The sequence below is a fragment of the Sus scrofa genome, chromosome 16, assembly GCF_054392235.1.
Source record: "Sus scrofa isolate SSC_HxYL_T2T_F1_AM1 chromosome 16, Sscrofa_HxYL_maternal_Yorkshire_Landrace_v2.0, whole genome shotgun sequence".
In the NCBI taxonomy this organism is placed as follows: domain Eukaryota; kingdom Metazoa; phylum Chordata; class Mammalia; order Artiodactyla; family Suidae; genus Sus; species Sus scrofa.
Genome location: NC_139398.1, coordinates 63423397 through 63447904, shown reverse-complemented (window position 1 = coordinate 63447904; position 24508 = coordinate 63423397). Strand labels below are relative to the sequence as shown.

General features: G+C 54.1%; 1 protein-coding gene across 3 annotated transcripts in view; it reads left to right on the top strand.

The window, feature by feature from the left end:
* Positions 1-24508, top strand: part of ERGIC1 (endoplasmic reticulum-golgi intermediate compartment 1) — a 119810-nt gene that overhangs the window by 58220 nt on the left and 37082 nt on the right. For 2 of the 3 annotated variants that reach the window (XM_003134052.7, XM_085002467.1), the window contains exons 3-5: positions 4602-4674; positions 15432-15526; positions 19958-20082. In XM_003134052.7, coding sequence (XP_003134100.4) covers positions 4602-4674; positions 15432-15526; positions 19958-20082 — 293 coding nt within the window. Of the gene's footprint in view, positions 1-4601; positions 4675-15431; positions 15527-19744; positions 19842-19957; positions 20083-24508 lie in introns of those variants that run through there. The other variant, XM_085002468.1, reaches the window with a different exon arrangement.

The following is a 24508-nucleotide window of genomic DNA, read 5'->3' as shown; positions in this document are numbered from 1 at the left end:
CTCCTCCTCGATCCCTGGCCTCGCTCCGGAGGCCCCACTGGTGCTGAGACATTGTCTCTGTCCTCCCGGTCCGGGGACAGGGTCTGGGGAGCAGACCCAGAGACTGGGCTGCTGGACATTTGGGATTCAGCTGTGTAGACTCTACACTTATCCACCTGCTCAGTCCAAGCCTGGAACGATGCATACAGTTTGGAAAGAGGCCTCCCATCTCTGTCTCCCCACCACCTCTGATCTGCATAGAGTCAGAACGTTGGGGCCCATTTGCAGGCTCGGGGCAAGGAAGGCAGCTGGAAAACCTGCATTGGTCTGAGTCAGCATTGACCTTCAGAAACACCTCCCTATTTTGTACCTGTTCATCAGTAAAGCAACCAGAGTTCCTGTGTTGCTCAGTAGTAACAAACCCTACTAGCATGCATGAGGATGCAGGTTCGATCCCTGGCCTCGCTCAGTGGGTTAAGGTTCCAGCATTGCTGTGAGCTGTGGTGTAGGTCACAGACACAGCTCCGATCTGGCATTGCTGTGGCTGTGGTGTAGGCCAGCAGGTGTAGCTCTGATTTGACTCCTAGCCTGGGGACGTCCATAGGCCTTGGGTGCGGCCCTAAAGAAAAACAACAACAGCAAAAATAGTATGTTTTATTAAAGCAACGCGTGGATTGCTAGGGCTTAAAGCTGGGATGGGTGGGGTGAAAGTGATTCTGAAACATGGGTCAGAAATGGTGCAAGATTCCAGGTGAAGGGTGCCTTACCCGCCTGACTGGATTCTTTATCAGGAGGCATCACAGCTGGACTGCCCAGGTGAGGAGGGGAAGGTATGAGCTGGGAAACTTGGATGGCCAGCTGGTCTTCTGCAGTGCATTTGTTCAGCAGCTGGAGAAAGACACTGGACATTAATTTCCAGAAAGGCCATGAAAATCAACCAGCAGTGTGGCCACTCTGTATAAACCGGTGTGGCACCTGCTTAGACGCAGATTGCCGAGCGAGTGAAGCACAGTTGAAGGGATGTGTGTCTTATGCTGTTGACTTAGACGATAAACTCGCGTGCCCGCGACAGGACAGCCACTGGAAGGGTGGTACCTCTGGGCAGGGGGCTGTGGGTCAGGCGCGAGAAAGAGACTCACACAGTTTGCCTTTTTCCATAGCGATGATTTTTCTTTCAGGTGCGTGTATAACCTTCTCCCACCACACACACATACACAAAGTAAACCCCTTAACCTCTGCCCCCTACAGCTTTTTTGAAGTTTGGAGGAACCGGGGAGTCAGGCTAGTGTCCCTCACGTCTGGGTGTGGTTTTGGATGTGGCTGTCCCTCCCTTCACTTGCAGTCCCAGACCTCAGCATCCTCTTTCTTAAGGTGTTGGCTCTAGGATGCTCAGGCTCCAGCCCACCCTTCCGTGTCCCTGGGCCAGGCTCTTCTCTCTCTGAGGCTCCACTTCCACAACCTCCATGTGGGCTCTTGCCTCCGGTCACTCGGGAGCGTGAAATGATGAGTATCCATTAGCGCTCCCACAGCAGGGCCTCTTAGGTGCCCAGCAAACCCCTCTTCTCTGCCTTCTTCCCTGGGAGGGCATCTCAGCTCATTTTACCGAAGGTAGATGATGTCAGGACAGTGACAGTCATGACGATAAATACTTCGTTGCAGCGTCCATCCCGTCGGCGCAACCAGGTGCAGGCTGTCGAGAATGCAGCCGACTGCAGTTCCCTGGTGGCTCGGTGGGTTCAGGATCCAGCGTTGTCACTGTTGTGGCTCTGGTTACTGCTGTGGCACAAGTTCGAGCCCTGACCTGGGAACTTCTGTGTGCCATGGGCGCAGCCCTTCCCCAACCCCAAAAAAGAGAGACAGAGCCATGAGCCAGTTCTACAAAAGACTGGGTAAGAAAGGAGTACATGAAATCCTCAGAGAAAGAGTGGTACAGATGGAAAGCCAAACTAACCATGTGTCTGAAGACTTTCATGAATAGTCACATGAATGGATTTAGGTTCATTTTCATCCTGTTATTAAAAGCTTTAAGGAGTTCCCGTCGTGGCTCAGTGGTTGACGAATCCAACTAGGAACCATGAGGTTGTGGGTTCGATCCCTGGCCTTGCTCAGTGGGTTAAGGATCCGGCGTTGCCGTGAGCTGTGGTGTAGGTCGCAGACGCGGCTTAGATCCCACGTTGCTGTGGCTCTGGCATAGGCCAGTGGCTACAGCTCCGATTCGACCCCTAGCCTGGGAACCTCCATATGCCAAGGGAGCGGCCTTAGAAAAGGCAAAAACACACACACAAAAAAAGCTTTAAATTGAGTCTGTTCCTCCCTCCTGCTTTCAATAGGCACATGTTTCTGAAGGAAACACTTTTGGGTGTAGACAAGTAAAAATTCTAGGATCCAAAAAAAAAAAAAAAAAAAAAAGGACTGTAGGCAAATCAACAGGTGGGACTGGAAACTTTTTTTTCTTTGCAGGAAACTAAGGGTCAACCCTTTGCCGCATCACCTTCCCCCAATCACCAGACCACCCTCCAAAATCTCACTGATAAAAATCCTAATAATGAGCTAATGCTCCAGTTCTCATTACCTGCCAGGCACTATTTCAAGTCCAGCCTCTGTGGTGTGGAGGTTCTCAGTCGGCCCCATAAAGCAGGTGCTGCTGGTGCTGCCATTTTACAGATGAGGAAACGGAGGTGTTGGGTAGGGGCGGGGGGCTAAGTAACTTAGCCAGGGATGCACAGCAGGTGGGCCCACGCTGTGTGAGCCCTTCCCCCCCATGCCTCTGGGATAAAGCCAGATGCAGCACACTCAGCCCTCGGTCTGTTCCCCAGGGAGCCGGCTCCCTGCTATGCCCACAACTCATTGTGACCTCCTGCGTGCCCAGCCCCAGGCTAGGCACTGAGCTGTCAAGTTTTTGCCTTCCAGGATGTCTAAAGAAAAGGACAGCCACAGATGACCAGTAACATTTAAAAAGGGTTCAAATGGAAGCTGGGAATACAGAGTAAAGTGTGACCAGCTCCACTTCTGAGGGTTGGGAGGAGTTTCCCACCAGAAGGGACATTTGCGTTGGGCTCCTACCTGGGAGGATGAGTAGGAGTTCACCAGGCAGAGAGGATGACCAAGGAGGAGGAAGGACAATGGGGAAGGACATTCCAGATAGAGGAACCACATATTTAGGGAACAGCACGTGGCGTGGGGTAGCTGGGTGGTTAGATGTTGGGGGAGTGTCAGGAGATGGGGCTGGTGGTGAGTTGGGGGCCAGCCTTGGGGCACTTGTTATGTCCTGTCCCAGGGAATGACTCCAAGGTCACAAACTCCGGCGTCATCAGGGGCCAGGCAGGTGAGGTAAATACAAGTGACGTGGGCCCACCGGGAACGCCTTTCGTCCTCTGCATTTTGCACTTCCGGGACCATCCTTCTCTCCCATGAAGCGCTGCCTCTTCTCTTAAAGCATAGCACTGGGTGGCCTCATTGTCCTGCCTCTGATGGGAACAGCGGCACAACATCGATGGTACCACAGCGGGTGGTGATAGATGCTCCGCCTCAGCAGATGCAGGGCAGCAAGAGGGAGTGGTGGGGCCTGTGGCAAACTGGTGAGCTCATACCTCCTACGGGAACAAGGGCTCAAGTGTTCTGGAGCAGCCGGAAATCTGGACTGCTATGTGATATCTCCGGATTGTTCAATGTCGACTCCAAATTTTAATTTTATTTATTAATTTATTTTTTGCTTTTTGGCCGCCCCACGGCATATGGAGTTCCTGGGCCAGGGATCAGATCCAAGCCACAGTTGCAACCTAGTGTGGAAAGTAACATAATGTCTTTTCTATCAAAGGAAGTCTTGGTGACTCCAAGCGGCTCTAGTTTCACTGAAACGCCTTCCTGCGACCCCCCCCCCCACTTTCCCTCTTCTCCCAGTAACAATTCGTTTCACATTAGCCCACCGAGAAGAATGTGTGCCCTGACCTGACCCATGGGAAGGGGACAGGTACATCGCCTGCGTTAGGGACAAATAGGGAGGGTCTTTTCTTCTTTGCACGGCGCTCTTTGAGCACCCGCGCCCTTCTGCAGAAGGAAAGAGCCGTGTCGAGATCTCCCCGTGTTCATGTGTCTCATTTTCCGACACTGACGATCTGAGCCATGTCCCCAACACTAGGCCGTAGCTGCAGCAATGCCAGATCCTTAACCCACTGTGCCAGGCTGGGGATCAAACCTGCATCCCAGGGCTCCCAAGACTCTGCCCATCCCATTGCACCACAGCGGGAACTTCCAGATTTTAAAATATGTGTCACTCGAGCCAAACAGAATACATCTGTGGGCCACCGATGTGCAGCCCTTGGTTTTTGACTGATGTCTGCATTAAAATGCCCTTGTGGAAGGAAGTCGGACTGGCCCCTTGCGGGGTCTGCCTGTGTGGGGGTCACTGTACATGGGTGGGTCGGAGGGAGGTCAGATCCATTCCCAAGGTGGTTGACTTTTATGGGAGTGGGGAAGCTTCCTATCAAGGCCAAGAATAAGGGGCTTTGCAGGGTCTGGGCCTCTGTCCCCTTCCCTGTAAGCAGCTTTCCTTGGGGGGGGGGGGCTCCCTCCTCCATCAGTGCCCCCCCCCCTTAACTGTGCGTCTGCCTTCTTTCTTCCAGTCTCCATCTGCTGCTGCCTCTTCATCTTCTTCCTCTTCCTCTCAGAGCTTACCGGATTCATAACAACAGAAATGTAAGTCACATCCCCCCCACCCCCCTCCCCAAGGGGCGTTCCAGAACTTTCGGTGGGGGAGGGGGACTGGCAGATGAGAAGGGGAAAGGGGCTTTACAAGGGAGAGACACCTCTAAACCTTCCATCTGGCGTTTCCAAGCCTGTGGCATCAGCCACTCCTCTGTTTCTTAAAAGGGTTTTAAAGCCGAGAGCCAAACCCAAGGTTGCTTTGTTAAAGCTGAAGAGAAAACGCTGGTTCCCTTCTGGGGTCGAGGAAGCTCCTGTTTGCCGTCCCTGTGTTTGGCCAGTGGGCTTTTTTCCCTCTGAGTCATCCCAGGCTCGTTTGATGTTCGAGCTGGAAGAATTCAGAGAAGGAAGACAGGCAGCTCTCCACCCGAGAGGGGGTGAGGTTCTGACATCAGAGCCGGGCCCCCACCACCAAGCCCCCTTCCCTGTCCCCAGGCCCACACTGGGTGAGGAATCAGTGCGGGCTTCCTGGCAGCGACTGACGCATGGTGAATCCATCCCCGATTCCTAGAATCAGCCGTTGTTCAGATAACCTAGTAAATGCTCGGGGCCTGTGTAACCCCGAATGCCTTTGGAATTATTCAGTTACGGCCTCATCGGATGCCCCTCTGAGATGAATTAAACCCAGAAGCTTCCTGCCTTCACCTCTGGCTTCCAAGCCTCTTCATTTCCATGTTTACAACCCAGAAAGCCCTCAGGGGCCTCTGGCTGCCCACTCCCCTGTCCAGCACTGGAATTTTCTTTTTCACTTACGGAATTTCTTGGTTTCCTTTGCCTCCCTCTCAGCCATCAGACGATAGGACCCTGAAGACAGAGCTGAGCGCCCAAGAGGGTCTCTGTTGCCCTATAACCACGACCCGCTTTAACCCCTCGGCTGGTCCTGGGAGGTTGTCGCCCCCTCTTTAGAGATGAGGAAACTGAGGCTCAGAGGGGTGAAGGGACCTGGCCCTGACCTGCTCCCACAGGAGAATCAGTCTGGGCCCCTCCACCCCTACCCCAGCTCTTTTCTGAACAGCACCCTGCCCTCCTTTGGTTGGGGGGGGGGGGTCAGGAGGGGGTGGATTTGTCTTCTCTGTTCCTCGGAGCGGGTTTTTAACCCTGATGGCACCCGTGCCCCAAGACGCCCTATGGAGTGGTGGAAGGAGGACTGGACAAGGCCTTGGGAAACCCAGGGCCAGGGCTCTGCTCAGTTACCACCTGCTCTGTGACCCTGGGCAGGTTGCCAAACCTCTCTGGGGCCCAGTATTGCTGGCCAAACAGGGGAGGGTGCGCCAGAGATAAGGCTCCTTTCCACATCTGGGGAGGCTTGTCGGCTTCCCAAGACACGACTCCTTGACCAGGCAGGGGTCAGAGAAGGATTTTGTTTCCCTGGGAATTGACTCTGTCTTGGAATTGACTCTGTCCCGGTCAAGTGTCTTCCTGTCTTTGCACATTTGGGCCACTGGACCTCTCAGGGGTCATCCCATTGTGATTTGGAGGTGAAAGCAGAGAGAGCAGCCAGAGATTGAGGCCTGCTTGTGCCAGGCACCTGCTGTATGCCACACCCCGTTCCTGGGAAAGGGGGCTGCAGTGCAGGCCTCCCATGTTCTGAGCAAGGTGACAGGGGGTACCCATGTGACAGCAACAAGGAGGGAGCCCTGACTGTGTCTCAGGTACCAGGTGCAAGGCTTTATATATCTCAGGCAGTGACATTAGCAAGTGCAAAGGTCCTGAGGCAGGAATTACCTGGTCTATTCGAAGAGCAGATAGAGAGCTGGTGTGTCTAAAGCAGAGCGAGCAGGCAGAGAAGAATCTGGAGACCGTGCAGGAGGTGGACCAAGTCAGGCTGGGCCCTGTACACTGCCCTGTATTGATGGGAATCAGCCTTGGTCCTGAGCCCCCAAAAGTCAGGGGCCAGGTCTGCCTGTTCACCGCCTGTGGCTCCCTGCTTAGAGAAAATGCAGGTGGGGGACACAGATCATCAACATTGAATAAAAAGGAATGTATCAGTTAGGGATAAAGGCTCTGAAGAGAAAACAAAGCAGGATCGGAGATGGGGAAGGTGTGTCCTATTTCATAAGGCTTTATTTCACAAGGTGATTTACCTGAAATGTACTTAACGTAGTGCCTGATAGACTGAAAATTTCTTTTGTTAGAGTTGAGTTGATGTGCGGTGTGTATCAATTTATGCTGTACAGCATCGCGACCCCGCCATACACTTAGATATATACACACACGTATATGGATGTCCACACTTTCTCCCATAGCATCTTCCGTCCTGTTCTACCCCGAGATCGGACGCAGCTCCCTGTGCTGGGCAGTAGGGACCCCGTTGCTCATCCATATCCTTTCAGGCATTTATTCATTTCACACCTCGTCCCCATCTCACAGGAGAAAGGCGCGGAGGCCGCTCAGCCCCTGGCATGTCATGAGGTCCCCGTGAATGTTCATTTCCTTGTCCCTGCCCTCGAGTTAAGAAGGGGCCTCCCCTGTGTCCTGCCACCATTCGGAGGGGCAGTATGTTCAGCCGAGGTCAGCTGAACACACTGAGGTGCTGAGGCAGCGCCCCAAGAGCTACGTTTTGATGTCACAGCTGGTGACTGCAGCCGCCCTGTGCAGGGCCCTTGAGCAAGCTCATTCCACGGACCAGGGCAGGGCTGCCCCTTTCCCAGGAGCACAGTGTGTGCCCGCTGCCCCGCCTGCTCCCCTCCTCCAGGACTTCCTCTTCCTGGCTCTTGGGGGCATTCTGGACAGTCTGGTCCCACCACATCCCTGGAGAGGAAGAAAGATGAGGGGCCTTTCATTGAGCGTTTGCCTTGTGTCCGGCCCCCGGCACTGACAGCGCAGGGGAGAGGGGGTGAAAAGAGACACCTGTCTGGGCCGCAGGCTCCATCCGTGATGCTACCGGGACCCTGATGCCTTCTTGGTCTCCACGGCCTCTTGAGCAAGATGCAGGGGTTGCCAAAGGCAGTCCTCGGGGGTGAGGACTCCGCAGAACAATCCAGGCAGAAAAGGTTGTGCCTGGGAGTTTGGTCCTCAACCAGAAGCTTCTCTGACCCTTGGGAAGCCCTGCTGATCCCGGAAGGACTGCGGGTCACAATTCTTTTCCTTTTCTGGGTGGCTGGCCCTCCCTGGCAGTTTTGTGACCACAGTGGGTCACGGCCCCCCACCCCCCCAACCCGCCATGAGATTGTAACCCAAGGAAATGAGGTCACTGCTGGTTGGATCAACATCTCTCCAGCCCTGGCCTGTGGTTATCAGTGACCTAAGAGGCTATTCTGGCCTGGCCGGGCGGGCAAGGGAGGCCTGTTTGTTTGGGTGGTTGGACTTCAACCTGGCTGTTGACTATCCTTGGGAAAGTGGCCCCGCAGGCTGCCCTGATGCTCCACGTTTCCAGGGGAGTGGCACCTCCCTCCTCAGAGAATGTGGCCGCAGAACATTCCAGCCTTTGACTGCCCAGTCTCTGTCTGCTCTTAATTATTAACCTGATGAGGATTTATAAGAAGATGTAGTCGCTAGAACTCTCCGTTGATAATTTATAGCTTAATACAGCTCATCGTACTTTTCAGTTATGGTTTATAAGAGGCGACCCTGTGCCTACCACCTACGTTCGCACTTTACAATCCTCGTCTCATTTTATGGTCACAAAACCCCTTGCACCAAGGCCTGCTGTTAGCATTAGTCTCACTCGACAGCTGGGGAAATGGAGGCACCAGGAGGCTAAAACCACGATGAGGTTATTAGTGAGAGTCAAACCCAGTCCTGTGATGCCAAAGCCTAGACTCGGTACCCAGGCCTCTGCATCCCACCCTTTTCTTTCTTCTTTTCTTTTTTTTTTTTTGGTGGAGGGGGACGCGCCCATGTCATATGGAAGTTCCCAGGCTATGGGTCAAATCGGAGCTGTAGCTGCCGGCCTACACCACAGCCATAGCAACACAGGATCTGAGCCACATCTGCAACCTACACCACAGCTCACAGCAACGCCGGATCCTTAACCCACTGAGCCAGGCCGGGGATTAGACTTGTGTCCTCATGGATGCTAGTCAGATTCGTTTCCACTGAGCCACACCGTGAACTCCCCACCCTTTTCTACCCAGAGCACTTTGAAGCCCAGGGACATGGGAGCTGCTGCCTTTTGTTCAGAAGACCTGAAGGCCTGGATACACCCTTCCTGGGGGAGGTGGCCAAGCAGACAGGAAGCCATTGGCCACCGAGTTGGAACTTGGACATCACCTTGAACTGTGTCCTCACATCTCTGGTAGCTGGCCCAGAGTGGGGAGGCCAGTAGCTTGGCCAGGAGGAGGAGCTGGATGGCTCCCTGGGAGCCCAGGTTACCAACTCTGAGGCCGGATTGTGAGCCAGGGCCAGGAAGAGAGCCGTCATGTCACATGGAGGTGCCATGGGAGGCCTGAAGGCTTCTGAGCATAGAGTGATAGGATCGGGTTCATGCCTCAGAAGATCACCTCTTGCAAAGATGGGTTTTGGGTGGGGTGACCCTGGAGGCCAAGGCCTGGACAGGGAGCTGGGCAGCGACCCTAGGCAGAGGGGCTGAGGGTCCTGGAGTGAGGGCTGTGGAGAAAGGGGTGGGGGCAGCAAGGAGTTGGGTTCGGGACATCCTGCTGGTGGGGAACAGGTGCTTGCTTACACCTGGAATGGTCCCCAGCACTCACTTGCATAACCTTGCCTTCCGCTCCCACCCCAGGCCCTTCCTGCCAGCCTTGCTGCTGTGTAAGTTTCCATTAAATCAGATTATTAAGCATAGAGGTCAGCGACTTTGGGCAGGAATCTGAACTATTCAAGTGCTCTTCTAAAAGCAAATAAAATTGTTTTCCGTCGATGTCATCGGACTCACGCCTCAGCCTAGAATTTCAAGGCCCTCCGTTACATTCCACCTACGCTCCCCCCACCCATACCGCCCCAGTCCCTCTCCTCCTCTCGCCCTACATGGCCACTGCTTACTGACCCCCACGCCATCAGTCCGCAATCCGATGACATCCGATGCAGTCCAGCATCCCCCACCTGGAATGTGCACCCCCCGCCCCAGGTTGTGAGCATGCGCTCTCTGCTGCTGGCTCAAGGAGCCCTTGCCCTGGGGGGAGTGGGAGGGAGGCAGACACTGCACCCCACAGGGAAACAGTGGGTTGGGGTGACAAAGGGAGGTTTGTGGGACACAAAGGGAGTGGACCCCTTGGCACCTCCATGCCCTGTAGGTACTTGGGCCACGGGTAGGGTAGGTTGGGCGTCTGGAGATTATCGGAAATATGGTGCATCACCCGTCTGCTTCACGGGTCTGCTTGGGGACAGTCTCTGTCTGTGATTGATTCCTGTCCCATCGGTGGAACGCCGTGGAAAGAGCTTGGCCCCGGGTGCCAGTGACTCTAACTGCAGTTCCTGCTTCTGCCTCTTCCCGGCTGTGTGATCTCGGCCAGTCTTTGATCTCTCATCCTCTGAGCCCCGTTTCACTCTTGTGAAAAGAGAACAGCGACCCCTCTTAAAAGCTGGTTTGCTGTGAGGATTAAGTGAGAGCCGCCGTGTGAAAGGTCCCAGCGGCAGTGCCTGGCACCAGAACAGGGGCATCTCGTGCGGGTGTTAGAATATACCAGGGGCTGCCGCAAAGCTGTGAGGTAGATACTGTCGCTGTTCTTGTCATTAGCAACTCAGTAAGCAGTGTGATATTCGTAGTAACAGTAAAAGCAGTGGACATTCATTGAACACGTACTGTTTTCTAGGAGTGTGTCTGTGGCTGTCCTCGCTTTACATCTGGGGAAGTTGAGGCTGGTGAAGGCAAAGCCCACTGTAGAAGGTCAACCAACCAGGGGAGCTAGGATTTGAACCCCGAGAGCCTGGAATTTCGGCATGCTGCCTTATTATCTTCGCCCAGAAATCTTGGCACTTAGCCCTACCTAGCACCGGTGCTCTAGGCCCTCAGACGTGGGTAACATACGGAGCCCCGGCCCCGGGCAGCCTGCAGCCTGCCAGTCCTCAGCCGGCCCTGGGAAGTAGCTGGAGCCTTATCCCTTTCTTTCTCCCCCTCTTTCTCCTTTTCTTTCTTTTCTTTTCTTTTTCTTTTCTTTTTTTTTTTTTTTTTTTGCTTTTTAGGGCCTCACCTGCGGCATATGGAGGTTCCCAGGCTAGGGGTCAAATCAGGAGCTGTAGCCACTGACCTACACCACAGCCACAGCAACGCGGGATCTGAGCCGCATCTGCAACCTACACCACAGCTCACGGCAACGCTGGATCCTTAACCCACTGACCGAGGCCAGGGATGGAACCTGCGTCCTCATGGATACTAGTCAGAATTGTTTCCCCCAAGCCACGATGGAAATGCCTTATTTTCTTTCTTTCTTTCTTTCTTTCTTTCTTTCTTTCTTTCTTTCTTTCTTTCTTTCTTTCTTTCTTTCTTTCTTTCTTTCTTTTCCCCCTTTCTTCCTTCCTTCCTTCCCTTCCTTTCTTTCTTTCTTTCTTTCTTTCTTTCTCTCTCTCTTTCTCTTTTTTTCCTTCTCTCTCTCTCTTTCCTTCCTTCCTTCTCTCTTTCTCTTTCTTCTCTCGAGGTGTATGAGGTGTGTCGACCGTACACACAGCAAAGTGCATGAATGTTAACGGTGACACTTGATGAATGCGTGCCTGTGTTCACACCTGTGTCACCATCACCCCATCAAAATAGCACATCCCCACCACCTGGAGGGTCCCTAAGTCCCTCCCAATCAGGAAACCCACCATCACCATTCTGGCTTCCAGTACCATTGGTGATTTTGCCTCTCTTCACACTTCGTAGAGAGCTCTCCCTAAGCTTTACAGTTGAGGAAACCGAGGCTGAGGGAGGTGAGGCAACTTGCTCCCCCAGCTTCCAAGTGGCAGAGCCAGGAGGTGAGCCTACATCTGTCTGCCACTGCCCCCACGAGTTCTCATCACCCGCCCATGCCCATGACAGGAGGAGTCTGGCCCCAAGCAGCAGTGGTGAATCCATGAAAAGCATTGCTTTTCCTTCTAGGTGGGCTGATTTCTAGCCTCCATTTGTCTTTTAAAATCAGTTTAACTCTGGAGTTCCCACTGTGGCACAACGGGATCAGTGGTATCTTGGGAGCGTTGAGATGCAGGTTCGATCCCTGCCCGGCACAGTGGGTTAAGGATCTGGCGTTGCTGCAGCTTCAGCTAAGGTGGCAACTGCAGCTTAAATCTGATCCCTGGCCCGGGAGCTCCTTGGGGCAGCCAAAAAAGGAAAAAAAAAAAAAAAAAAAAGAAAAAAGAAAAGAAAAGCCAGTTCGGCTAGGATGTGAGCCAGCCTTGGCAGACACCTGCCAGTGGTGCAGAGGGCCCTGGCAGGGGGCGGCAGGAAGCCAGGAGCCCTGGAACATTTTCCTTGGATGCAGAAGGCAGCTGTATTGACCTCATCAGGCCAGTGGCACAGGTGGTTGAACTGTGTTTATCCTGCAGCCCCAGGGCCCTTCAGGAAGGCGCCTGGGAGCAGCCAGTTCTGACCTTACATAACCAGACTGGCTCCAAGCTCTGCAGTCCAGTGAGTTTTCCATCCCTCCCCAGCACTTCAGCCCCTGGGAGCCTGGGCTCCGTGGGCCAGGGGGGACCTCCTGGGGCCTCGAGGGTGAGCTCACCTTGGCGCCGCACCTGGGATCCACCTCACTCTGTGCTGAGGTCACCCTCCGAGGATTGCCAGGGGCTAACATCATCCCACGGTGTGCACGGCCCAGCCTCCCAGGTAGGAAAGGTGAGTCCCTTCTCGGAAGAGTGTCACGCAGCTGGAAAGGGAAGCTGGGGGCGCTCCCTCTGTGACACATCGATCTCATTCCCAGCAACCCTAGAGAGCTGGGAATTAAGGCAGGGGTGGGAACTGGGCCCTGAAGGCTGAGGAGCAGCATTTGGCTTTGGGGAAGTTGCTGTTTCTCCAGTGGAACTTCCGAAGGCCCCGATCCCTCTTCTCCCGCTGGCTCCTGACTTCTTCCTGATCTCTGATGTGGCCCCACACCGTGAGCCGGCCAAGCACAGGCCCCTGCTGCCTCTCTCCCACCCTGTGGCCTCCGAGCTCCAGCTCTCTCCCCCTCCCCCAATTTCACCCTTGACCCTGGATGCTGAGGACAAGAGGGAGGGAGGCAGCGTGAGCCCTGGAGAGCCCAGGGGAGGGCAGAACGGAGTTGGCATTCCATCTAGGCCAGGTCTTGCTGGGCGACTCCGGGGGTGGGACTCACCTTCTCTGAGCCTCTGTATCCTGGTTCTAAATGAGGATCAGGACAGTTCACAGGAACAGAGGGGAGAAGGTGACTGCACCTGGGTCTGCTTGGGCCTTGCCTGGCTTACTAGGCTGGGGGGCCCAGCGATCTGAAGGCTAGGCTGAGTCCGTTGCTCTTTGGGAAGGTCTTTGGGACCCCCCTACAAGGAAGCAGGCTCCAGGTAGTTTTTGGAGCCCACCGTTTCCTGTTCATCGCCCAGCAGCTCTCACACTGAGAGCCAGGGGTACAAAGACAGGGTCTTAGTGAAAATGAGGTGCTCTTGCCCTGGCCTGACCCATTTGTTCCCAAAGAAGGGGCCATTTGCCAGGCTCTGGAATCCAATTGTTTAGAGCCAGCAATCCTTCTCTCTTTGACAGCCTGTGGACAGGACCCACAGGGCCTGATTTCTGCTTCAAAGAACCGCCACCCAGACACCTTGAGCACTGCCCCCAGCTGCCCATCAGGCCAGGCTTTAGATTCTGTGTCCTCTCCCCGTGGGGCGTTACCTGGGAATCGGAAGTGGGCTTCAGCCACCGCCATCTGGTGTCCACTCAGCCGCTCCTCAGGGATGTCCCCAAGTCACCTTGAACTTGGCACAGCCATATGGAACTCGGTACCCCCTCCTTCCCCCATAGTTCTGCTCCTCTTCCAAGGGCTCCTAACCCAGCAAATGATTTCAGAAAGAAACGTGGCAGTCCCCCTGCATCATGCCTCCCCCGACCCCCGCCCCCCGCCCCGTCCATCTGTGGGTCCCTCCCTTCCCTGCATCCCCACCACGCCAGGCCAGGCCACCGTCTCCCACCGGCACCACTGCAGTGGCCTCCCAGCTCACCCTAGTGCACAATCACCCCTCTGGTCAGTCCTGAAAGCCACCGGGGGAGCCTTTCAAAGTGCCAGGCAGCTTGGGATCCCATCCGAAGGCCTCACCCTGGCCTCCGTGCCTGACCTGTCCGCTCCCCCTTCTCCGACGGCATCACAGCTACTTCCCTCTGCTCCTCACTGCCGCCAAGGTGACCTTCGTCCAGTTCCCCCAGCTTCCAGCCTCTGCACGTGCTGGCCCAAGGGCCCCCCGCCCCCCACCCTTTGCTGGCACAGCATCCTCATCCTTCAGACCTGAGCTCCCATCTCCTCAAGGATGTCTTCCCAGCCCCCTCTCCCCAGAGGCCCTGCACCCTGTGGGTCCCTCCATCAAAGCGGCAATTGAGATAGGGGTAAGGGGTTTATTTAAGAAGTGAGCAGGGTCTCTCAGCTCAACAAAGGCAGGGACTGTGTCTGTCTGGTTCCTCGCTGGCTCTCTGCCTGATGGGTAGTAAGCACTCAAAACATAGCCATCGAATACTTAGCATATTGCTGGCAGGTCCCAATGTACTGCCAAGGTGTCTTGGCTGTCTTTGGAGCCACCTGCCCAACACTGTCTCCCCCCGCCCTGCCTAGACACCCATGTCCTTGTCCCTGTAAGCTGCCACCATGTTACCTTGCAAAGTAAAAGGAACTTAACAAATGCGATTACGTCAAGGGTCTTGAGCTGGGAGATGGCCTGGGTTGTCCAGGTGGGCGGCAGAGAAGCACAAGGGTCCCTCTCAGAGCAAGTTAGGAGGCCAGAGCGGAGAAGACACGGGCGGGTGGGCTTGGGAGGTGGAAGAAGGGGCTCTGAGCGAGGCCTCTAGAAGCCAAAAAAGGCAAGAAAACCGATTCCCCTCTTGGCGCTTCCAAAAGGAGGTCAGCCCCACAGACCTGTCTCAGACTTCTGACTCCCCCAAAGTATGAGATAATAAATGTGTGCTGTGTTAAACCACTAGCTCCGTGATCATTTGTCCTAACAGCCCCAGGAAAGTGATGCATGTATTAGTCTAGCTGTGTCTCAGACCTGGTGCCCATCCCAGGGCTTTGTGAAGGCTGGGACACTGAGAACGAGCCCCCAGGGACCCTCCCCCACACACACAACTTCCCAACCAGTGGGGGAGGGGAGCTCAAGACAGGAGGGAGTCAGGACTGTGAGCCTGTTGGTGCCAGGCCGTGACCCCCAGTACGGTCTTATTTCTCACTTGAGTGTTCAGAGCGCCCTGTTAACAGTGGGTAATGGGGAGTTGCCTGGTGGTCTAGTGGTTGGGATTCGGTGCTTTCACTGCTGCCGCCTGGGTTGAGTCTCTGGTCTGGGAACTGATGTGAAATCCCACATAATTAAAACAACAGCTACAGCAGTGGGTGGCGGTATCCCCATTTAACATATGGGTCCACAGAGGTGACGTTATCTGCTCGAGTTCCATAAAAAACCCCGGCGGTGTCAGCGTTGGGAAATGCACCTGACTCTGAAAGCTATGCTCTTTCCACCGTCCCCGTCCCGTCCGGTCCCCCTCTTGTCCTTGTAAGTGATAAGGCCCGCATTTGGAGAGCACCACGGAGATAGGAGCCCCGCTCCCCTGTGCCCGGCAGGTGCAGGCTTCCCCCAGACCGGAGTCCTGGTTCTCCCAGCGAAGTGTCCCTGGCTGTCCGCTGCAGCCGCGATGGATGCCCCCATCTCAACGAGGCTTCTGTCCTTGTCTCCCTCAGCGTGAACGAGCTCTACGTCGATGACCCGGACAAGGATAGCGGGGGCAAAATTGACGTCAGCCTGAACATCAGTCTACCCAATTTGCACTGCGAGTGTGAGTATCGCCAGCCTCCCTCTGCTCCGACAAGACACCTCCCCTAGACAGTGCTGTGTGTGCAGAAATGGCGAGATAACCAGGACAAGGGGACGGCAAGCTGCAAAACAGGCAGCAGGAAACTCTCCCCAGTGGAGCGGGGCAGGGGGAAGATGTGCTCAGATGTTCCTGTGCACACACACAAGAAACTGCTAACAGAGGTGACCTCTGGAGAGCAGCCATGTAGGTGTGGGGGCGTCTCTAGGGTCAAGTTCCCAAGAAGCAGAGGCTCCATTTGTGGCAGGTGATTTATGGAGAGGGGGCTGTCAGGAGGAACCTGCAAGGGCACGAAGGAGGTGGCAGGAGCGGCAGAGCTGTGTGTTGGGCTGAGGTCTAATTGCAGCCTGATCCCAAGGGGAGCCGGGGCGTGTCAATGACACCATCGTTTGTCCCGCCTGGTAGCAAGGAGGCTGGCTGTTAGGCATATCCTTGGCTGACGGCTGCAGGGTGGTGTGCTGGGAGGGTTGGGGGTCATCCCAAGGCAAGAGGACCTCCAACCAGCCCAGAGTGGTCACTTGGAAAAGGGTACAGCCCTGAGCTGGTAGCAGCCATGGGAAACTTCCTTATTCACTTCCTCCATTGTGTGTCTCTGTGGTTGGGTTGGTTGGTTGTTTCTCATTTGCTCCAGCCAAACAAATGAATTCCCTGTACAAAGCAAAGCCCACTGGGAGTCTGCTTTGGAGTCAGATTCTGCTCCTCTGCCTACTCAAGGTGACCTGGCTAAGGTGACCTCTCCGAGTCTCAGTTTCCTCAGCCGCGAAATGGGCACAGGGCTCTCTTGCTTGAGGTTGTTGGGAGGATCGGGTGAGCTGGTTCCTAGAGTCGGTAACGAGTGGCCTGGGTTTCCAGCTGTCCCTCTGCCCAGGCTGGCTCAGACCTCCTGCAGGCCCTTCTCCTCCCTGCCTCCCCTCCCCTCACCCCCGCCTTCCCACTGCAGGGCGGAAGGCTGGGTGGGTCTGCGGCAGAGGTAGGCAGAGGCAGGCCTGTTACTGCTTTTGGTGAGAATTACATCACCATTTTGAGCCCACGGTGGGCCCCAAGCCAGAGAACCTATTGAAATAGGTTGGTTTTATTTTTATTTTCTCTCTTTCTCTTGGAAAAATAATTCCTCTGGCAGCTTCCCATTCAGGAACTGGTCATGTCCTCTGGAACAAGGAACTGTTTAGGCCAGAGGACTGGGGCCAGTGGGGGCGGGCAGGGAAGGAGGGAAGGGACGTGGTTCCAGGCTCCATCCCAACTCTGGTGGCCACCCAGAAGGGGCTGGGTGGCCTCAAGCTGGTGGCTGCGCCAGCCCAGCAGGCCCTGCCCACCCCAGCAGGAGCCCGCACCTGGGCTTTTCTTTAAGAGAACTTCAAGTTTTTATCATAGGAAAAAAAAATGCATGCTCATCATTGTACCTTTGGAAAATCTGGAGCAGCAGAGAGAGAAGAAATTGCCCATAATTCCACCCCCACGACAGCGTCAGTTGACATTTGACGCCGTTCCGTCCCATCGACCTTCCCTTCCGTGCGTTTCTAAACATGGCTGAGCTCATGCTGCCTGTGCAATCTCGTATCCTGCTTTTAAAAATAATGTTTTTCTGTTACACAGCTAATACAGGGATACATTTTTTTATCTTTAAAAATGATACATGTTCAACATACAGAAATATAGAAAGAAAAAAGTACAAGAAGCACACAGGCCTCCCAGCAAGCCGTCGACCCCAGAGGAAGCCTCTGTTAGCAGCTGGGACCCCTTCCCCCAACCCCGGGAATGTGTCTTTCTGTCTGTCTGCAAACATAAGTCATGTTTGGTTTTTTGTTTTGTTTTGTTTTTTGTTGTTTTTTTTTCCTTTTTATATAATTGGGGACTCAGTTACAGGAGACTTTTCTGGGGTGTCTTGTTTTTTCCATTTACATCTTGGAGCCACTCTTCTATTACTCATAATACTAGTTAAATAATAACCACAGCTGCCGCTTATTCAGCTATTACTCCAGGTTGGGCCCTGTCTTGAGTCCTTTAGCTGTATTAGTGCTTAAGATGAGAGCTGTTCTAGCAGAGGGGCCAAAGGGTGTGGGCTCTGGATCCAGACTCTGTGGGTTCCAATCCAAGCGCCATTGTTTCTTAGCTGGGAGATCTCAAGCAAGTAACCTACCTCTCTGTGCCTCAGTGTCCCCCAGTAAAAGATGGGCCTGATAATATTACCTATTCCATAGGAATGGCCAGATGGTTCCTTCTTATGGAAAAGGCACTTGAGGGGTTCCTGTTGTGGCTCAGCTATAACAAACCCGACAGGTATCCATGAGGATGTGGGTTCCATCCTTGGCCCCACTCAGTGGCTTAATGATCCGGAGTTGCTGTAACCTGTGGTGTAAATATAAGAAGCAGCTCAGATCTGGCATTGCCGTGGCTGCGACATAGACCAGCAGCTGCAGCTCCAATTGGACCCCTAGCCTGGGAACTTCCACAGGCCTTGAGTATGGCCCTAAAAATACAATACATATATTGTTCATTCAATATGTATGAAAAGAAAAGGCACTTGGAAGAGTATCTAACCCCTAGTCAGTTCTGTTTTTAATTTTTTGAAATCCTAATCCTCATGTTTTTATCCTGATCAAGCCCAGGATAGAGCAAGAAACCGAAGCACAGAAAGGTTGGGTAACTTGCTCGAGGTGCCACAGCCAGTAGGGGTGGAGCCAGGAACATAGACAGGATAGCCCCAGAGCCCACTCTGAGCTGCCTCTCCCCACATCTGGCTTTAGCTCCTTCCTCCGACCCACTGTACAGCAGTCCAGAGGGGGCCAGGCCACTGACCAGTCCCCTGCTGACAGGCAGTTGGGTTGCTTCCAGTTGTCACCACTTCCAATAAGGTTGCCCTGAGACTTGAGCCTCTGTCCAGACGTGTGTGTGTGTGTGTCTGTGTCTATGTATCTGTGTCTGCAGGACGGCTCCTGGGGGCAGAACTGCTGAGTCAAATGGGGACCTGCTTGCATTTCTTGTCGTTATTGTAGCATCACCATTTCCCACGCACAACAGACCAGGGAGCCTTGGGGGGTTTTGGGTTTTTTTGTTTTGTTTTGTTTTGTTTGTCTATTTGTCTTTTTAGGGTCACACCCACCGCATATGGAGGGTCCCAGGCCAGGGGTTGAATCAGAGCTGTAGCCGCCAACCACAGCCACAGCAACACAGGATCTGAGCCGCATCTGCGACCTACACCACAGCTCACAGCAACACCAGATCCTTAACCTGCCGAGCAAGGCCAGGGATCGAACCGTCATCCTCAGGGATGCTAGTCGGGTTTAACTGCTGAGCCACACAGGAACTCCAAGAAGCCTCATTTTTCATGGTGCATCCCTCCCCCTTCTGTGGACAGACCGTCTGTGTCCTTTCATCCCCGTTGAGGAATAGCGGCTTCTTCCTTTTTGTCCCTTTTCCAATTTTCGCTGAAAATTGCTTCCAGCTATTCCTTCTCTGTATTGCAGCCTGTTTCCTAGTGCTCCATTCAGGGAAATCTCTGCATGTCAGAGTTGCCAGCCTTCCCTCCACCCCCTGCCGCCCCCACATGCCCCTTGGACCATCTCAGGGAACACAGTCGGCCTGGGACTGCCCATTCCGCAGATTGGGAAGCCAAGTCGCAGTAGGTGATGGAGCGTCCCATCAGCGTCAGGACCAGGACTCCAGGCCCCAGGTTTCCCATTTAGTGCCCTGAGGAACCGAGAAAAGGGCCCACACTCGGGGAGGGCAGGGCAGGGCCTGGAGGAATGGAGGCTGGGGAAAGGATGCTGTGAATGCAGGACCGCTTGAGCCTGAAGGACGCCCCGGCAACCCAGGGACTGAGGCAGAGGAAGTGCTGACATTTATAAAGTACTTGCCACCTCCTGAGCGTCAGGCCCTGGGCGAGCATTCTCGACACGTATTAATTATTGGATCCTCCTGACTCTCCAAGGAAGCTTTTTAATGATTATCACCTCTCCACTTACAGAGGAAAAAAGCCAAGGCATCAGGAGGTTTAGTGCCTCAGCCAAGGTTGCAAGGCAGCTAAAAGGCAGGGCCAGGATCGAGGTGACCTTCTGAGCCTGCCCCTCGCCGGCTTCCCCGCAGCCTCGCATCTAGCAGAGTCCTCACCCCTGCGCCCTGCAGCCCTCCATCCGTGGACCCCTTAGCTGCTGCCTCCCCTGACTCTCCCCGGTTCCTTTCCAGCCGGCAGTGGCGGGGGACAGGAATGCTGTGTGCACACTTTCGGTCCAGCCATCAGTTTCTCCTCCTCCTCTGCTGGCTGACACTCGGGCCCTAGACTGTGAGCTCCTGGAGGGCCGGGGGGGGGGGGGCCCCCGCCTGTCCCAGTCCCAAGGGGAGGGGGCCGGTCCCTTTTCTCTGAGTGTTTGTGACGCTTCTCCCCCTCGGCTCCTGCAGTGGTCGGGCTGGACATCCAGGATGAGATGGGCAGGCACGAAGTGGGCCACATCGACAACTCCATGAAGATCCCGCTCAACGACGGGGTGGGCTGCCGCTTCGAGGGGCAGTTCAGCATCAACAAGGTACGGAGACCCTGCCCGGCCCCCTCTCACCTGCTCCCCACCCCCTGCCTCCCCTTCCACCCTGGAAAGTGGATGGCAGGGCTGTGTGCCCACTCGCCCTCCCCCTCTCCCTGCGACAGAGCCCTAACAAGCTGGGGACCAGCGCCCAGGCGCCTGGCTCTTCCTGCTGCGAGTCTGGGTGGGAGTTCAGGTTCCCTGAGGTGTGGCGCTCCCGCTGGCTGGTTCAGGAAGGAGCTCCTCTTCTCCTCCACACAGAAGGAGAAGACAGGGGGATTGGCAGCCCTGAGCCCCAGTGTGCATCCTGCCTGGGGTACCCCCTCTTGGCCAAGCAGAGCCCTCCAAGTCGCTTCACCCGTCTTCACCTCCGCGGCACACCTTTGGGCTGAAGACGTGATGACAGTAATACTGTAGTGATGTTAGTGACTCTGCAAAGTTCACATGGTGATTAAATGAGCTACTACACAGTCATTCATTCAGAAACCTTGTATCAAGCACCTTCCACGGGTGGGTTCTTGGCTCCGGCAAGGCATGGACTAGGTGGGGGGCATTCCTGGGCTGGTAGGGCTTCCGTTCTGGTGGAGGGAGGCAGACAGTGGGCAAACTAAAAATGTTTCAGTGGGTGGTGAGGGCTGCGATGAGGAGTAAAGCAGGGGGGGAGTGACGGTGGGTTTGGAAGAACCTGGTCGGCTCCAAAGGACCATTTAGGTATTGCTGGGGTTTTGTCGCTAGAATCAGGAACTTCAGATCCCAAATCCAGAGTATGAGAGGCGTACACTTGGGAGACCCAGGGAAGCCTGGCAGGGGCCAGCACCCTTTTCACCTTTTTTTTTTTTTTTTTTTAATTTGTCTTTTTAGGGCCACACCCTCGGCATGTGGAGGTTCCCAGGCTAGGGGTTGAATTGGAGCTGTAGCAGCCGGCCTATGCCACAGCCACAGCAACGTGGGATCCAAGCTGCATCTGCGACCTACACCACAGCTCAGGGCAACGCCAGATTCTTAACCCACCGAGCAAGGCCAGGGATTGAACCTGCATCCTCACGGATACTAGTCAGATTCATTTCCACTGAGCCACGACAGGAACTGCTCAGCTCTTTTTATGTGTTATCACAGTGGAGCGTCTCAGCAACCCTGTGCGGGCGTGATTTTACAGATGAGGAAACCCAGAGAGGTTCAGTATCAGCCAGGGTTGCACAGCTCTCCCATGCCCCACAGCGCTTCTTCCTGGCTGCAGCCAGACTGAGCCACTGGCTTCTGCTTGCCCTCCTGTAGCCTCTGCACAGATGCCCTTCCTCGAATCCCCGACAGGTTGCGGACTCACTGGCCACATCCAAACCAAAGCCAAGTTACCTCTGCCCTGTATGGCATCCAGATCCACCAGAGCCCATATCAAAAGACCAGGAGTCCAGATTTCTGGCTTTTAGAAGTCAGAGGCTGTGGAGTCTCACTGGAAACATCTGGGCCAGAGTCTCACTGGAAACATCGATCTGGAGCTGAAGACCCCTTTAGACAGAGAGGGCCCCCCCCGCCCCCGGCAGTCCCCACCGGCTGGCTTCGAGGCTCGGCCCAGGACTTGGGATCGCTGTACCTGTCTCTCTCTTTCTCTCTCTCCGGGGGTCCCTCCATGCGGATTTCTTCCACGACAGCTTGGGGCGCCTTGAAGTGCTAAAGTGGAAACTATTGTTTCTGCCACGTTTTATGGGAGTTACCTGCCGGCCCAGGTTCCATGTGGGAGGGGACTACCCAATGGCATGGGTGCCGGCAGGGTGTGGTTCATGGGGGCTCTCTCTGCTGATTAGCTACCCACACAGGGTCTTTGCTGTGCCCCCTGATTTGGCTTTATGGTGCTTGTGATGGGAGCCATTTGAAGATTTGGGGGATTTTTTTTTTTTTTTTTTTTTGGCCATGCCCACAGCATGCAGAAGTTCCCAGGCCAGGGATGGAACCCATGCCACAGCAGTGACCTGAGCCACAACAGTGGCAACACCTGATCCTTAACCCCCTGAACCACCAGGGAACTCCAAAGATTTTAAGCAGGAAAGCAATGCAGGAGTTCCTGTCATGGCTCAGTGGTAACGAACCTGACTAGTATTCATGAGGACATGGTTTGATCCCTGGCCTCACTCAGTGGGTTAAGGATCTCATGGTGTTGCCATGAGCTGTGGTGTAGGTCACACATGTGGCTCAGATCTGGCGTTGCTATGGCTGTGGCGTAGGCCAGCAGCTGCAGCTCCCGTTGGACCCCTAGCCTGGGAATTTTAATATGCTGTGGGTGTGGTCTTAAAAAGACAAAAAAAAAAAAAAAAAGAGAGAGAGAGAGAGAGAGAGAGGGAAAGAAAAAGAAAAGCAATGCAGTCAGACTTATGCTTTAGAACTATACTATCCAATAGAGTAGCCACAGTTCCATTTGAGTTCACCAACTCAGTCAAATTCAGTCCCTTAATCTCACTAGCCATATTCAAGAGCTGCATAGCCACATGTGGCTAGTGGCTACCATATTATGGCAGTTATGAAACATTGCCATCATCAGGGAAAGTTCTGGACAGCCAGCTTTAGAAAGATCACTCTGGCATCTCTCTGTGTGGGGGCCAAGAGCAGAGGTCATGGGCAAAACTTGTGGCAGTGGCCTTGGAGGGAAGGGTCCAGGTTAGGGGGGGTGGAGCCAACAAGACTTACTGGCCACTTGGCTGTGAGTGGTAAGGGCAAGAATGGAATCAAAGACGCCTCTTAGGTTTTTGTCTTGACAACCACTTGGTCCCATTTCCTAGATGTGGAAGCTTGGGAAAGCATGGATTCTCTGGGAGGGGAGCCTGGGCCTCAGCCATTCAATTCTGGACACATTTCATTTGGGATTCCCCTTGAAGATGTTAAACTGTGGAGCTTCTGTTGTGACTCAGCAGTCCCAAATTCAGCTAGCATCCCAGAGGATGCGGGTTTGATCCTTGGCCTCGATCAGTGGGTTAAGGACCCTGCATTGCCACTAGGTGGTGTAGGTTGCAGATGTGGCTAGGATCTGGTGTGGTTGTGGCTGTGGTGTAGGCCCGCAGCTGCAGCTCCAATTCAACCCCTAGCCTGGGAACTTCCATAGGCCACAAGCGTGGCCCTGAAAAGCAAAATAAAAAAAAGTTACATTGGAAGTTGAAGAGGTGCTTCTGGAGTTCAGGAGAGAGCCCAGGGCTGGCGATGTAAACGTGGGAGGCATCTGTGAATAGGTGACGTTGGCCATCGTAGGTCTACACCAGAACTACTCAAAGTAGAGGCCCCAGACCAGCAGCATCAGCATCACCCAGAACTTGTTACAAGTGCAGATCCTCAGGCCCCGCTTCAGCCCTGTTGAATCCGTGTTATACCAAGCTCTCCATCCTGATGCCACTCATGTGTGAGGACCCCTGGTCTAAACTCGATTGCCTGGGGAGAGGTGTAGAATGCTGTCCTAAACCTGGGGTTCACAGACACCCCAGGGAGGGCAGATCAAATTCAAGGTCTGCGAACATGGATGGCGGGGGAGGGGGGCGGATGACGTGTTTATTTTTATGAAGCCCTGACTCTGAGTTAGGGTTCTCGTCTGTGATTTAGGCAACAAACAATGGTGGCATTAGCAGCACCCACGACCTTGTCACCAGTAGAAATTGCCAGTATTTATATCATGGGAACACTGTCACAGATCCTTTCAAGATACCGTTTACATTGTTCGAAGTTTTGAAATTATAGTAACCAGGTCTTGTTATTTGCTGCATTAATAAAGAAGCATATGCTGATCTTTGATTTATTTTAATTACTGCTTAAAATGTCATTTCTTTCCTCTGGGATCCTATGTATTTTATGCATTCAAAACATTTTAAGCATTTAGGAATTCCTGCTGTGGTGCAGTAGGTTAAGAATCAGACCGCGGGGAGTTCCCGTCGTGGCGCAGTGGTTAATGAACCCAACTAGGATTCATTAACAACGATGTGGGTTTGATCCCTGGCCTTGCTTAGGGGGTTAAGGATCCAGCGTTACCGTGAGCTGTGGTGTAGGTCGCGGATGTGGCTCAGGTGTGGCATTGCAGTGACTGTGGCATAGGTCGGCGGCTATAGCTCCGATTTGACCCTTAGCCCGGGAACTTCCATATGCCGTGGGTGCGGCCCTAAAAAAAAGTGGCTCAGGTTGCTGTGGAGGTGCAGGTTCTATCCCTGGCCGGGCACAGTGGGTTAAAAGGATCCTGTGTTGCCACAGCTTCAGCCTAGGTCGTAGCTGGGTCTTGGATTAAGTCTCTGGCCCAGAAACTTCCATATGCCTGGGTGCGGCCATAAAAGAAATTTTTTAAAGCATTTAAAACATAGGTGTCACCAGACTGGCAAAGGGTCTGTGGCACCAAAAATGTAAGAACCTAAGATTTTTTTTTTTTTTTTTTGTCTTTTTGTCTTTTTAGGGCCACACCCACGGCATA